Raw genomic sequence first — 13,856 nt, forward strand, 5'->3', positions numbered from 1 at the left:
AAAAATTCAGGACCTGATTGAAGAAAACTGCTACTATCTCCAAGTCATTGTTGTCATATGGAAATAGAGCCTAGTGTTACCAGATCTTCCTGATATCCAATAAAATCCAGAAATCTAGATTTCTTTTTAATGTGAAATTTTCCATTTAAAAAATACTGTGCAGATCAAACAAAGTAGGTCTGTAGATTGCACCTGGCCCATACACCACCATTTTGTCATTCTTGACATAAGTACTTCTCTTGGTCATTCTCATATAGCTCTTACAAGAAGAGCACTTTTATAACAGAAAGTATTTAGAGCGCTTGGATAAGGAATTTTTCTTTTCTTTTCTTTTTTTTTTTTTAAGAATTTATTTATTTATTTGACAGAGAGCAAGAGAGTATGCACAAGCAGGGGGAGTGGCAGGCAGAGGCAGAGGAGAAGCAGGCTCCCTAGTTGGTACTGTTTCTTTTATCACTTTGTCAGTCACTGGGTATCATGGCTATGAGGGAAGAATAGTCCAGACCCCAACCTCAATGGAATTTGTTCTGTACATGAAGCATCTGCTGAAGATTCTATTCAGATTATGCAATGATCTTTTCCTCCCCACCAGTGTTAATGAAAATGTGATAGTTATGTAATTATAAGACTAGCGTAACTACTGCTGAGTTCCCATCCAGGGCTCAGTCCCAGGAGCCTGGGATCATGACCTGAGTCAAAGGCAAACACTCAACCGACTGAGCCACCCAGGTGCTCTGGATAAGGAATTTCTAAGAGTAGCTTCAGGAATTTTCACTCTCTTATAGGCACTAAGAGGATTGCCTAGTGTAGGAACGATAAACTCTGATACCCACAGGGACCAAGAAGTGACATAAATGAGTGAAATGGTCTGGACGTGAAGATTATGGGAGTGGTGCAAAGAGTATATTTTCTATATGGGACATTTGGGTTCTAGCAAATTGTTTCTTTGCTGAAATGCAGATCTGACGTGGCCAAATCTTTTGATATTTCAAAATCTTTATGAAATTGCTTGATTTCAAAAAAAAAAAAAAAAGTGGCCAAAACAAAAATTACCCTTGGTCCAAATGGTGCACAAAGTCCACTAGTTTATAACTTGTGTCCTAGATCACTGTTTCCCTAAGTATTTCCTACATATCCTAATTCCATCATAGGTTAGTAGGTATTAAGAAATAACAAATTTGGAAAGTGGTCGATTAAATGAAATTAAACAGATTTCCTGACTGAAGGTTATCTTAGATCCTTAAATAAACTAATATGTTTTGTAAATTCCCAAGGAGAGATAGATCATAGACCCCACAGTTACAATTAATATCTCTACTCCAGGGGATCCCTGGGTGGCGCAGCGGTTTGGTGCCTGCCTTTGGCCCAGGGCGCGATCCTGGAGACCCGGGATCGAATCCCACATCGGGCTCCCAGTGCATGGAGCCTGCTTCTCCCTCTGCCTGTGTCTCTGCCTCTCTCTCTCTATGACTATCATAAATAAATAAAAGTTAAAAAAAAATTAAAAAAAAATCTCTACTCCACTCATTTATCTCACCATACCTCCTGTCTTCAAAGAAGAGGTGATTTCTTGTTGGTAAATAGTCTTTACCTGTTCTCCAGGTTCTTTCTCTGCCTCTTCAGAGACGTTGCTACATAATCAATGTCTTGTTTCCGGCTTCCTTTCCTTCAGCCTATCAACATGTTGGTTTTCTTCTATTTATTTATTTATTTATTTATTTTTTTTTAATTTTTTTTTTTTGGTTTTCTTCTATTTAAACAAAGTAGTAACCCTTTCCTTACAGCGCGCGTGCACACACACACACACACACACACACACACACACAAAACTTCGAATGGACTTTGGACCTAAAATGTAAGAGCTGAAACTAAAATTCTCAGAATAAAATGTCAGGGTAGATCTTCATGACCTTGGTTCTGCAAAGCCTTCTTAGCCCCAATACTAAAAGCACAATCCACAAAAGAAAAAAAAAAAAAAGGCAGGCAGCCCGGGTGGCTCAGCAGTTTAGCACCGCCTTCAGCCCAGGGCCTGATCCTGGAGACCTGGGATCGAGTCCCATGTCGGACTCCCTGAGTGGAACCTGCTTCTCCCTCTGCCAATGTCTCTGCCTCTCTCTCTCTCTCTCTGTCTCTCTCTGTCTCTCTCTCCCTCTGTGTCTCTAATGAATAAATTAATAAAATCTTAAAAAAAAAATAGGCTAATTGAATGTCATCAAAATGAAAAACTTTTGTGCCACAAAGGACACTGTCAAGAATGTGAGGACAACATAGACTGGGAGAAAGTATTTGCAAAAGACACAGAACTAAAATTATAATTAAAGTATGGGTAAATGATCTGAATAGACATTTTCTCTGAAGAAGGTATACAAATGTCAAGGGGCACATAAAAGGATATTCAACATCATTAGCCATCAGGGATATTCACATCAAAACTACAATGAGACACCACTGCATAGGCTGGCCATGATTAAAAAAAAAAGAGATAATATAATATAGCAGAGGATGTGGAGAAATTGGAACCCTCATTCATTGCTGGTGGGAATGTTCAGTGGTACTCTCTGCCTCTTTGGAAAATATCCTGACAGTTCCTCAAGAATTTAAACACGGAGTTACCATGTGATCCAGCAATTCTACCTCTAGATATATACCCAAGAGAAATGAAAACAAACATCCACACAAAAACATGTACACCAATGTTTATAGTAGCATTATTCATGAGAGCCAAAAAGTGGAAATAATCCAAATGTCTACCAATTGATGAATGATAAAATGTAGGATAACTGTACAATGGTTATTATTTGTGAATAAAAAGCAATGAAGTACTGATAGTATGGTCCAACATGAAAGAAGCCAGTCAAAAAAAGTCATACTCTGTGATTCCATTTGTGTTATGTATAGACAAATATGGAAAGACAAAGTAAATTACTGATTGATTATAGCTAGATGGGGCCGGAGAAGGGTTGGGGATAAATGAAAGGAGTGACTACTAATGGGGTGATGAAAATGTTCAAAAATTGATTGTGTTGATGGTTGCACAGCTCTCTTGAATATACTAGAAACCATTGACTCTGGCAGTTGACACTGATGACTGTTTTTCACATTCTTGAAACGATTCTTTTTGTTTTCATGTCATAGTTCTACCTTTCCCTGCATATTGCTCTCAGACATTTCCTTCTCAGCTCTTTTCACCAGCTTGCTCTTGGATGAGCTGCCATCTGTTTCTTCAGCCCAGGCAACTAAACTGAGGAATTATCTCTTCAGTTGCTTATTGAACATTTGCTTATCTCCATCTAAACACTCCACAGGGAGTAATTAGTTTCCCTCCCAGATCTGGTTTTCTCTTCCTGTATTACCTCTCTTCCCAAGTCTATTTGAGTCAGGAAGCTAGGAGTCATTCTAGATTTCTCCCTTACCCTCCACATGGAGTGTCATGTAGATAGACCTCTTAAGTCTGCCCTCATATCCATCCATACTGCTGGTGCTTTAGCTCATCAGTAGTTTGTCTTTCACAAAGACACTAAGCTCTGTGAGGTCAGGGGCCACATGTATTTTCTTCATTACTGTCTAAAATACCTGGCACATGGTATGTTATATAAATATTTGATCAAATAAATGCACTAACACATGAACTTGTCATTGTAGTTTTTTAAATCTTTGGTCCACTTTTGCTGCTGAATTTTTCTTATTGAAATGCAAAGCTAATAATGTCTTTTGCTTAGAACCATTAAATAATTTTCCATTTCCTAGAGAATAAAGTCTAAGCCCACTTCATACAAGTCTCTCCCTAATGTCTCTTTCTGCTTCTCCAACTTCCTGTCATCTCTATACCTCTTCCCTGTGGATCCCTGTTCCCTGAAGTGATGGTGCCTTCACATATGCTACCCCATTACTAGAAAGCTGTCCTTCCCCAAATCCCATTACACTTGGAGAACTGTTATCAGCCTTTCTGAAGTTTCTTTTCCTCTGTGAAACCTCTCCTACCTCATTGACACAGAGCTGAAGCTTGGATTTAACTGTATTACAGCATGCATTACACTGTGTTATGGTGATTTATTTAAGCATTTGTCATCTTTCTGTGAAGGGCAAGGACTGTGTCTCACTTATTTTTGTATTGCCATCACACACAGTGTTGTACACATAGGAAGTGCTCAGTAAGTTCTTGATTAAATGAATGAGTTGGAAATCAGACTAGGTTAGAGAGTCCTATTTTTTCTGGATATATGGATATTTATTTTTTATTTTTTTTAAAGATTTTTATTATTTGAGAGAGCGAGAGAGAGAGAGAGAGAGAGAGAGGCAGAGACACAGGCAGAGGGAGAAGCAGGCTCCATGCAAGGAGCCCGATGTGGGACTTGATCCTGGGTCTCCGGGATGATGCCCTGGGCCTAAGGCGGCGCAAAACCACTGAGCCCCCCAGGTTGCCCAAGGATATATGGATTTTTAAATACCTGACTCTAGTATATCATCTGTGAATGATGCAAAAGGTACAGTGGGGGTGGATGGATCACAAGTCCATCACTGCAGGAAACAACCAAAAATGTTGCTGATGGTGGGCTCATACATCCTTCTGTGGCCCAGATGTGGTACTGCACGCAGCTGCATATCATGATGGTCATTCAGTATAATGGATTGATCAGCCTAATACTTACACTGTAGAAATAGTGATTTGAGCCAAACTAAGTACAGGCAGATTGTCAGGTCACAATCAGTTGGTTTCCCTCAGTTGGCTCCATAGCTGGCCTACTGTAACTTTAACTGTTCCTTAGGCTTACATTTTCATCATTTACATCTTCTTGTCCAAATATTAGAAACTTGTATTGATTATCATATCCCTGCATCCTTTAAATGTAATGTTCCTTAGATACCACTTATACTGTACAAATCTGTAACACAAGTCCTCTCTGATGTGTTTTGTCTTCCTGTATTCTTATACTTAGTCTAGCTAAGACATCTACATTAACATATTTTTTAGTCTGGGTAATGACTTGAACCAACCAAGCTATTTTTTTTTTTTTTTTTTTCTGGAGTGAAACCAAATCTCTCTACATCACAGAACCAAACTGAATCGATTGTGATAAAAGGAGTAATAATAACAATAGCAGAAGACAAAGGGCCTCTCACATAGAATTTTGAACTAAAGTCACATATTGAACAAAAGATATTTAAATTAACTACTGAACAAAGTAAGAGCTCTTCAAAAGAAACAGGGCTTCCTGCCAAGCCCCCTAAAAATGCCCCCAGGCCTCTTACTCATTCACTACCATTATTTCAGTTTATCTAAGGATGCTTTATTTCTTATCTCATTCTCTTCCCACCACCTAGTGGACACATAGTTGGCACTTACTGCCTGTTTATTGAATTGAGCAGAATTGGGCTTCATGAGTTAGAGGCGATTCTCTGAAGAAGAAAATAAAAGAGAAATAGTTTTAGCAGTGAATAGGACCAACAAATCTGAATTTCTGCAGTGGAATAAAGCTTTGAGGTAATAAAATATATTTACTATAAAGTTAGATTACTCTGAAGGGTTGTTTTGAAATAAGTGCTGACCAGAAAAACCTGCTCAGAACTTAGACTCCAACTAGGACCTATTTGTCATTCTTTTTTCTGCCCTTCTTTTTTAAACCCTTTAACAATGGGTCTCTTTTCAGAGGGAATAAAATTTATTTTAAGGTTGGAAAATCAGGAATCTGCTTTATTCTCACAATCATAAAGCATATAGATAAAATATACAGGAAATGAGAGCTTTTAAATTTTGTATTTGTTAATCGTTTCATACCTTGACTTGTTCTAAAAAGAATTTGAGGTCATAAAGGAGGATTTAAGGTAGAGAAGATAAAGGTAAATTTCCTTTATCAGAGAGCCAAAAGGGAATTTGGCCAACCTGCAGTAGATAAGTATGGAGATACCTAAAGAGATCACATAGCTTAGAAGAAATATTTGAGTAATTATATGATTTATTTGAGGTCACATGACCATTATTAGCTAAGCTGGAACTGGAAACCAAGTCACCAGATTCCTGTGTGTGTGCTCTTAACATGTATGTAGCAAAAACATTTGGGTTAACTAGTCAAGTGTTTGGTGACTGGTGCCCCACAGGTTCGAGAAATATTTGTTAAAATTATTACTGACCAGGGGAGCCTGGATAGTTTAGTTAGTTAGGCATTGGACTCTTGACTTCCGCTCTGGTTGATTCTTGGGTTTATATTTTGGGGCCATAATCTCTGGTCATGGGATTGACCTGGGGGCGGGCTCTGTGCTCTGTGCTCGTAGAATCAGCTTGTTCTACCCCCTGCTCACGCTCTGTCCCCCAACCTCTTTAAAATAAATATATAAACTCTTAAAAAAAAAAGATTATTACTGACCTGCTTATTTGCAAGTGTGACCTGTATTAGGAATCATATACTTCTCCATTCTAAGGCTGACCTCCAGGAGTGTGTTTTTCTGCAAGCCATGACAATTCCCGCTAGTTAACAAAGAACATATTGTGAATTAATCCCCTTCTTAATTGTTCTACTCTTTTTATTTGGAAAAGATGGGTGCTAAAAAAGCTGTTACTGTTTAGATAGTGTGGGGAAGGAGGTGGAAAATACATTTCCTGTCGTTTCCTGGTTGATGGCTTAAAAATGTGAAGCTGTGTCTTGGCTCTCCTAGATAGACTTTGCCAGTTGATCATAAATAGAAGATGCCTTTCTGGTCCTGCATATCTTTAGAAACTGGCTTCTTTGGAACTTCTTGAATCGATCCTTCAGTGATGGAACACTGAATTGGAAAGATCTAGAACAGAGGATGACAACCTTTGAATAAATAGGTAGGTTAAGTTACATAATCCTCTCTGCTTTTCCTTGGTGTACAAAGCCTTTCCCAGGGTGACTGGAGCTTTCCTTTCTAGCCTCATTTCTTTTGCTAGACCATACTAGCCTGTTTTTCTTGTCTAGTCCACCATGTGCTCAAATATATCTGAGCCTTTGCCGATTTCCTCCTTTCTGGTTTGCTCTCTGATCCCTCCCTTATCCATCTGGCAACCCCTGCCTTTCCAGGCCCACCTCCTTTCTTCTGTGAAGAGACCATGTAGCATAGACAAAAATGAAAGTTAATCTAGCAGCTGTGTGAAGAGTAAATTAGAAGAAAGAAGTCTGGAGGCAGGAAGGCTAGTTTTAGGAGACAGGGAAAGTACCACAGACCTGAGCTGTGCAATATAGTAGCCACTAGCCACATGTAGCAATTTAAATTAAAATTAATTGAAAGAAGCCAATCTGTAAAGTCTATATCCTGGGTGATTCTGACATATGATATTCTGGGAAAGGTAAAACTGTGGAGACAGTGAAAAATATCCGTGGTTGCCAGGGATTTGGGGACTGGGAGGGATGAATAGCCAGAGCACTGGATTTTTAGCACAGTTCCCTATATGATACCATAATGATGGATACATGTCCTTATGGATTTGTCAAACCCATAGAATGTACCACACCAAGAGTGAACTGTCCTGTAAACTGTGGGTTTTGGGTGATTATGATGTAATCATAATCACCACCATTGATGGTGGGTTTACTGGTAATAACAAATGTACTTCTCTGGCAGGGGCTGTTATTGAGGGAGGCTGTTGTTGTAGGGAGCAGGGAGTGTTTGGGAAATGTCTATATCTTCCCCTCAGTTTTGCTATGAACCTAAAATGCTGTAAAAGAAAAATAAAATCTTAATTTAGAAAATTAAGATTAATTAAAATTAAATAAGTAGTAATTCAGTTCTTCAGTTGCACTAGCCATATCCAAGTGCTCAATAGCCACACGTGACTCATGCCTACTGTATTGGGTAAGACAGTTTAAATAGAACATTTCTATCATAAAAGAAAGTTCATATTGGACAGCATTGCTAAAAATCAATTCCTCAAGTGAAATGACATTCATTCTACATAGTCATGCTTTATGCATTGTGCCTTAAAAATGGGATCATTTATTTACTGTACCTAACTTAATTCTGGACTGAATGTACTAAAGATTGGAGTGATTGTGGATATTATCACCATAAGTATGAATGTAGCTTAGAATAGTGAGTCAAATTTAGTGCCTATCATTTAAATACTTAAAAATAGCTTCTGAATAAGTAGTCTTTGAGTGTTTTTTTTTTTTTTTATTTTAAGATTTTATTTATTTATTTGAGAGAAGGGGGAGGGACAAAGGGAGAGGGAGAAGCGGACTCCCTGCTGAGCAGGAAACCCAATATTGCTTTGGGGCTCCATTCCAGACCCTGGAGATCATGACCCGAGTCCAAGGCAGATGCTTAACTGAGTGATCCATCCAGTTGCCCACCCTTGAGTATATTTTTATTATCTATTTTTTTCCCCCATCTACCCCTAGCCTCAAAAAAGGAGACATAAAATAATTACATAAAATTCATTCTTTAGTAAGTATCTCCACCAGGGTCAGAAGATTGGCTCTTTGCAAAAATGTTTTTAAGGATTTGGTTGGGTGTACTCATGATTGTTTTATTTTTTGATGATAAATCTTTGCCATATATCAACCTTCTAGCATTGCTGCCTTCGAAGACCTTTCATTGAATTGATCTAGGAGTCATTTCTGATTTTTGTCCCCTCGGTCTACTCCCCATCCCTTGCTCCTCCCAGTCTAAGAGAACATCCTATTACCTCTTACTCCAAAAGAATGAATTCCCCATTTCCACTTTCATGTCTTAAGTCTCTGCCCTCTCTCCCCTGGATGACTGCAATAGCCTCCTTACTGGTCACCCTGCTTCCCCTTGCCTGCTAAGCTCACTTTGCCGTAGAACGGGCCAAATGACTTCTGAAAAACAAAATCAGATCATTTCAATCTCCTGTTTAGCACTCCTGCTTTTTACTGTATTTAGAAAGGATTCCACACATCTTAACCTGGCCCAAAAGGCTCTCTGTGATCTGGCCCTTGCCTTCTTATCCAACCTTATCACCATACCTCCCTTCACTGAGCTTTAGCCACTCTGGCCTCCTTCAGCTTCCTTGAATATACTCAGCTTTCCCTGCCATAGGGTCTTTTTCTTTTTTCTTCCTCTGGAGTGTTTTTTCCTGGCTCTTCCATGAATGGTTTCTTCTCAGCTTCATTCTCAACTCCAGTATTACTTCCTCAGAGAAGCCTTCTTTAGCCACTCTTTTTGAAGTAGGCTCCTTTTACTCCTACCCCATACTCTTCATGGCGTCATTCTTAACCATTATCTGGGATGATTTTGTTGATTTATTTATTTACTTGTATATTCTCTATCTACTACTAGAATATAAGTTCCATGAGGGCAGGATACTCAGGCTGTACCCTCAGTACCTAGAACAGTGCCTGGCTTATGTAGTTGTACTCAATAAATGTTTAATAATGCTAAATAACTGAATGTTTTCTAAAGGAGATATAAGAAGAAGAACTCTCTCCTCTTCTTCCCTTGCTCTGTCTCTGTCCTTGTCTCTTTCTCTGTGTGTGTAAAATAAATCTCCATGTGTCTAAATGTGAATATCCTTCTAAGCCCTTGATACTAGTATGAACTAGTGACTTTATTGTTGAACTTCATTTTTTTACTTCATGGAATCATGGCCCACAGCTTTTTGAATGGTTGATTTTAGTTGGAAAATATAGTGAACAATACATCTGGAAATACTCTGTCATGTTTTGATCTGAAAAACTCTAGAGAACCAGCTGCTGATTTGAAAGGCTTTTATTATGATACAGACAGTCTATTGTCTACGAAAGCACTGGCTATTACACAGTGGTATATGTGTTTTGCTTTTTTCTGAGCTATTAACTTGAGAGAAAACACTTGTATTCATTAACTTATGCATGACTTGTATTCCCTGAGAATAATTTATTGTATTATTTTCTTTAGCTGATTTACTGTGTGCACTTAGGGATTTTTCTTACTCGTTTTTCTTCTTTAAACTCAATCAAGAGTTAAATGGTTAAATAGTAGGGCTGAGATACTTTCCATTTTAGGCTTTAAAAAGTTTCACTGATTTCTATATTAAACTGTGGTTTATATTTACGATTTAGCACTTTTACATAGCTTTACTTTATATTTATATTTATATTGAATTTCATCATTTAGTATATTCAAGTTTACCTCTTTTAGAGTACTTTAGAATATGTCATATAACTATAATGAAAGAAAAATTGACATCCAAGCCCTCCATAGGAATAATCTTGAAGAAAGTGAGTGTATCTTTTGTGGTATAATAAATACATGTGCACATATATACAATCTGGTTAGTGTGACTTTTAGTATTTTGATATAGTTTTATGTTTTTAGCTATTACTATTTGGAAGATTTATATGAAATGACATAATTACCATAGTTGTTAGGTAAGAAATAATTACATCTAAATAGCCCAGAGTAACATTTTAATGTAACCTTTTTTTTTTTTTAGATTTTATTTATTTATTTGAGAGAGAGAGAGAGGGACAGAGCGTGAGCAATGGGGAGGAGGCAGAGGGAGAGGGAGAAGCACATTACCCGCTGAGCAGAGACACTGACATGGGGCTCTATCCCAGGACCCTGAGATCATGAGCTGAGCCAAAGGCAGATGCTTTACTGACTGAGCTACCCAGGTGCCCCTTAATATTACTTCTTAAATTGTAAAATTGTATATTCACATTTTGGAAAATTAGGAAATTCTGTATCTGTATATCCTATTTTCTAAGTATCATTATAACCACTGTTAACATTTTGTTTTGTATTCTTTCAGTGTTTTACTTCATGCATATGGGTTTTTTCAGTTTGTTGTAATCATGGTGTATTTATTATTTTTATTCCTTTTAAATGAAATGTAATGGCATAAACATTTTCTTGTAGTGTTGAGTCCTTATAACTATTGTTGTAATGGCCCTATAGTACACTATCTAAAGATATATCTTAATTCCATTAACTGTTCCTCATGGTTGGATTAGTTATTTAAAAAATATTTTAGCTTTTATAACTAACATGATAGTGAATATTTTTGTGAATATTGTTATTACCACATTTGGTATGATTACTTCAGGGTATATTCTCATTAGAGGAATTCCTAGATAGGACATTTTTTATATTTCCTAATTTATACTAGCAAATGCTTTTCCAAAGAGAGTTTGCCAGTTTACATTGCCACCAGAAGGGTATAAAACTATTCCATTGTAGAATTCAGCATTATATATATATTTTTTAAAGTTGTTCTATAATTAGGGGAAAATCACGTTGTTTTAGTTTGAATTTACTTGATGACTGGTGAAATTGTGTATTTTCATATGTTTGGTTCCTAGTTTCAGTGTCATAATTGCTTCATATTTTTTTCAGTTCCAGTAACATCTGTTTTTTTTTTTCCCCTGTATGGACATTTTAGCCTACTTACCTTGACTCATGTACTTCATGCATTGTTATAGAGATTTAGGGTTGCCTGGTTGGCTCAGTCTGTTGAATATGTGACTCTTGATCTTGGGGTTGTGAGTTTGAGCCCCACATTGGGTGTAGAGATTACTTAAAAATAAAATATTTTAAAAAAAAGACAGAGATAGCAGTTTGTCAGCTAAACATATACATATAAATCTCAGTGATAAGGGGTTGAGTGTCTGCCTTTGGCTCAGGTCGTGATCCTGGGGTCCTGGGATCGAGTTCCGCCTTAGGCTTTCTGCAGGAAGCCTGCTTCTCCCTCTGCCTATGTCTCTGCTTCTCTCTCTGTATCTCTCATGAATAAATAAATACAATCTTATAAAAACCCCTCAGTGATGAATTTGTCTCTTTTTCTTTTACTATGCTCAGTGGGCCTTCAAATGAATTACTCTGAAGAAAGGGTAATACATTATGTTTGTACTCCATATTGTTATCCAAGTTTATTGTGGAAGCATATATGGGAACAATCTTGATAATTTCAAAAATCCAGAGATTTTCTTTGAATTCAGAAACTCCAATGATAGATTATATATAAAGCATAGGTCTGAAATATGTTGAAGTAATAGTTTTTAAAAGTCTGAGAATTTATTACTAAATTGTGAATCTTTTTCTCCTATAGGTTGGAAAAGAGACTGTTCAAACCACCGAAGATCAGATTTTGAAGAGAGATATGCCACCAGCATTTATTAAGTGAGTGATTAAAACATTTTTCTCTTGCTAAACAAAATAATCCTCTTATTAGGAAAGAAAATGAACTGATTCCAGGAGCAACCTTTTTTTGTAATATAAAAGTGCTTACAATTGTAATTTCAACTTTTGATCTTTTAACACTCTGGTTTCCTACTGTTGGTTGTATTCATTGCTGTTAGGCATTTTTGACATAATAATTTTTAATAAAAATACGACTTCTGAATTTCATTGTCTGGAATGGAAAGGATTCAGAAACATTCTGACCTTAGCAGGCATGAATCAGACTTATATGCTAAACACCTTTGCTTGGAGATAAGGGAATAAAGTAGATACAAACTTTAAAAAATTAATTTCAGTGTATTTCAGTAGCATTTTAAATTGAAGTTATACTTATATGTCACCCAAACTCCTACAAGTAATTTGCAGGTGTTTTGCCTATCCTGAATAAAACCAGAGATAATGACTTTTCATTAGTTAAAACTTGTATCAAGTTTTTGATTACATGGTCTTTGTTCAGTGGCTTTGTTCTATGACAGTCAGTCCTTGTAAAAGCTGATGCATATGACCAAAAAAAAAAAAAAAAAAAGAAAGAAAGTAGAACCTCTACAAGAGTAAGATAAGCCTATTCAGTTGCAAAAAGAAGGGCAAAGGATTTGATTAGGTGCTTCAAAAGAGAGGAAATCCAAATGGCCAAAAAATTATGCCCAGGTTCTGTATCTCATTAGTCATGAGAGCAGTGCAAATTATTCTATTATAACCCCTAAATTAATCTGATTTATAACTGATAATATCAGTTGTTGATAAGGATGTGGAGCAATTTTAACTGTTATACACTGCTATTAGGAATTGGTGCACTTTGGAAAACAGTTTGGTGTTTGTAAAGTAGAAGACAGGCAATTCTTAGAAAAACTTATGTTCATGTACACTGGGATCTATATATGAAAATATTGGTATCAACATTGTTCATGATGACCCTACTGATATATTTATAGTAGAATGGATGAAAGCAATGATGGTATAGCCATAAATGGGAATACTAATCAGGAATGAAAAGGATTTAGAATTTTTACTTCAAAATGGTTAATCTTATGTTATTTAAATTTCACCTTAATTGAAAAATGAATGAATCTCAAAAATAATTGAGAGAAATGAATGATAGATATGTAGGTAGTCCCATTTATTTAAAGTCTGTAAAGGGATCCCTGGGTGGTGCAGCGGTTTGGCGCCTGCCTTTGGCCCAGAGCGCGATCCTGGAGACCCGGGATCGAATCCCATGTCGGGCTCCCGGTGCATGGAGCCTCTGCTTGTGTCTCTGCCTCTCTCTCTCTCTTTCTCTGTGTGTGTGACTATCATTAAAAAAAAAAAAAAAAAAAAAAAAAAAAAGTTCATTAAAGTCTGAAAACATGTAGAAATAAACAATGTTGTTTAGAGATGCCTACTTATGTGGTTAAAAAATAAAGATAAGTAAGGAAATCATGATTGCAAAAGTCAGGGTAGTGGTACCTCTGGGAGGAAGGAAGGGGGTTGTAGCCAGGGAGAGGCACACAGGGGCTTCTAAAATGGTAATAATGTAAAAACAAATACACAAGTAAATAAAATGGTAATATAACTCTTGACATAAGTATTGAGTTACATGGGTGGTTGTTTTATAATTATTCATTATGTTATACATATGTTTTATACAATTTTCTGTATGTATGTTACATACACAATTTTAAATAGAGAAGTATTCCTTTATTTTTTATCCTCCTTATGTTCTATTTTCATTGAACAGATGCAAA

General features: G+C 36.7%; 1 protein-coding gene and 1 long non-coding RNA gene across 6 annotated transcripts in view; one reads left to right on the plus strand and one right to left on the minus strand.

Annotated features, from left to right (window-relative positions):
* Positions 1-13,856, plus strand: part of VCL (vinculin) — a 115,664-nt gene that overhangs the window by 29,058 nt on the left and 72,750 nt on the right. For 4 of the 5 annotated variants that reach the window (XM_072823657.1, XM_072823659.1, XM_072823658.1 and 1 more), the window contains exon 2: positions 12,005-12,075. In XM_072823657.1, the coding sequence (XP_072679758.1) occupies positions 12,005-12,075 (71 nt within the window). Of the gene's footprint in view, positions 1-6,660; positions 6,809-12,004; positions 12,076-13,856 lie in introns of those variants that run through there. The other variant, XM_072823661.1, reaches the window with a different exon arrangement.
* On the minus strand, positions 5,282-6,762 carry LOC140632039 (uncharacterized). The gene is made up of 3 exons (XR_012029537.1): positions 6,591-6,762; positions 6,363-6,463; positions 5,282-5,397 (listed from the first exon to the last, which is right to left on the minus strand). It is a non-coding gene; the product is annotated as an uncharacterized lncRNA (long non-coding RNA).

The sequence above is a fragment of the Canis lupus genome, chromosome 4 (assembly GCF_048164855.1).
Source record: "Canis lupus baileyi chromosome 4, mCanLup2.hap1, whole genome shotgun sequence".
Classification (NCBI taxonomy): domain Eukaryota; kingdom Metazoa; phylum Chordata; class Mammalia; order Carnivora; family Canidae; genus Canis; species Canis lupus.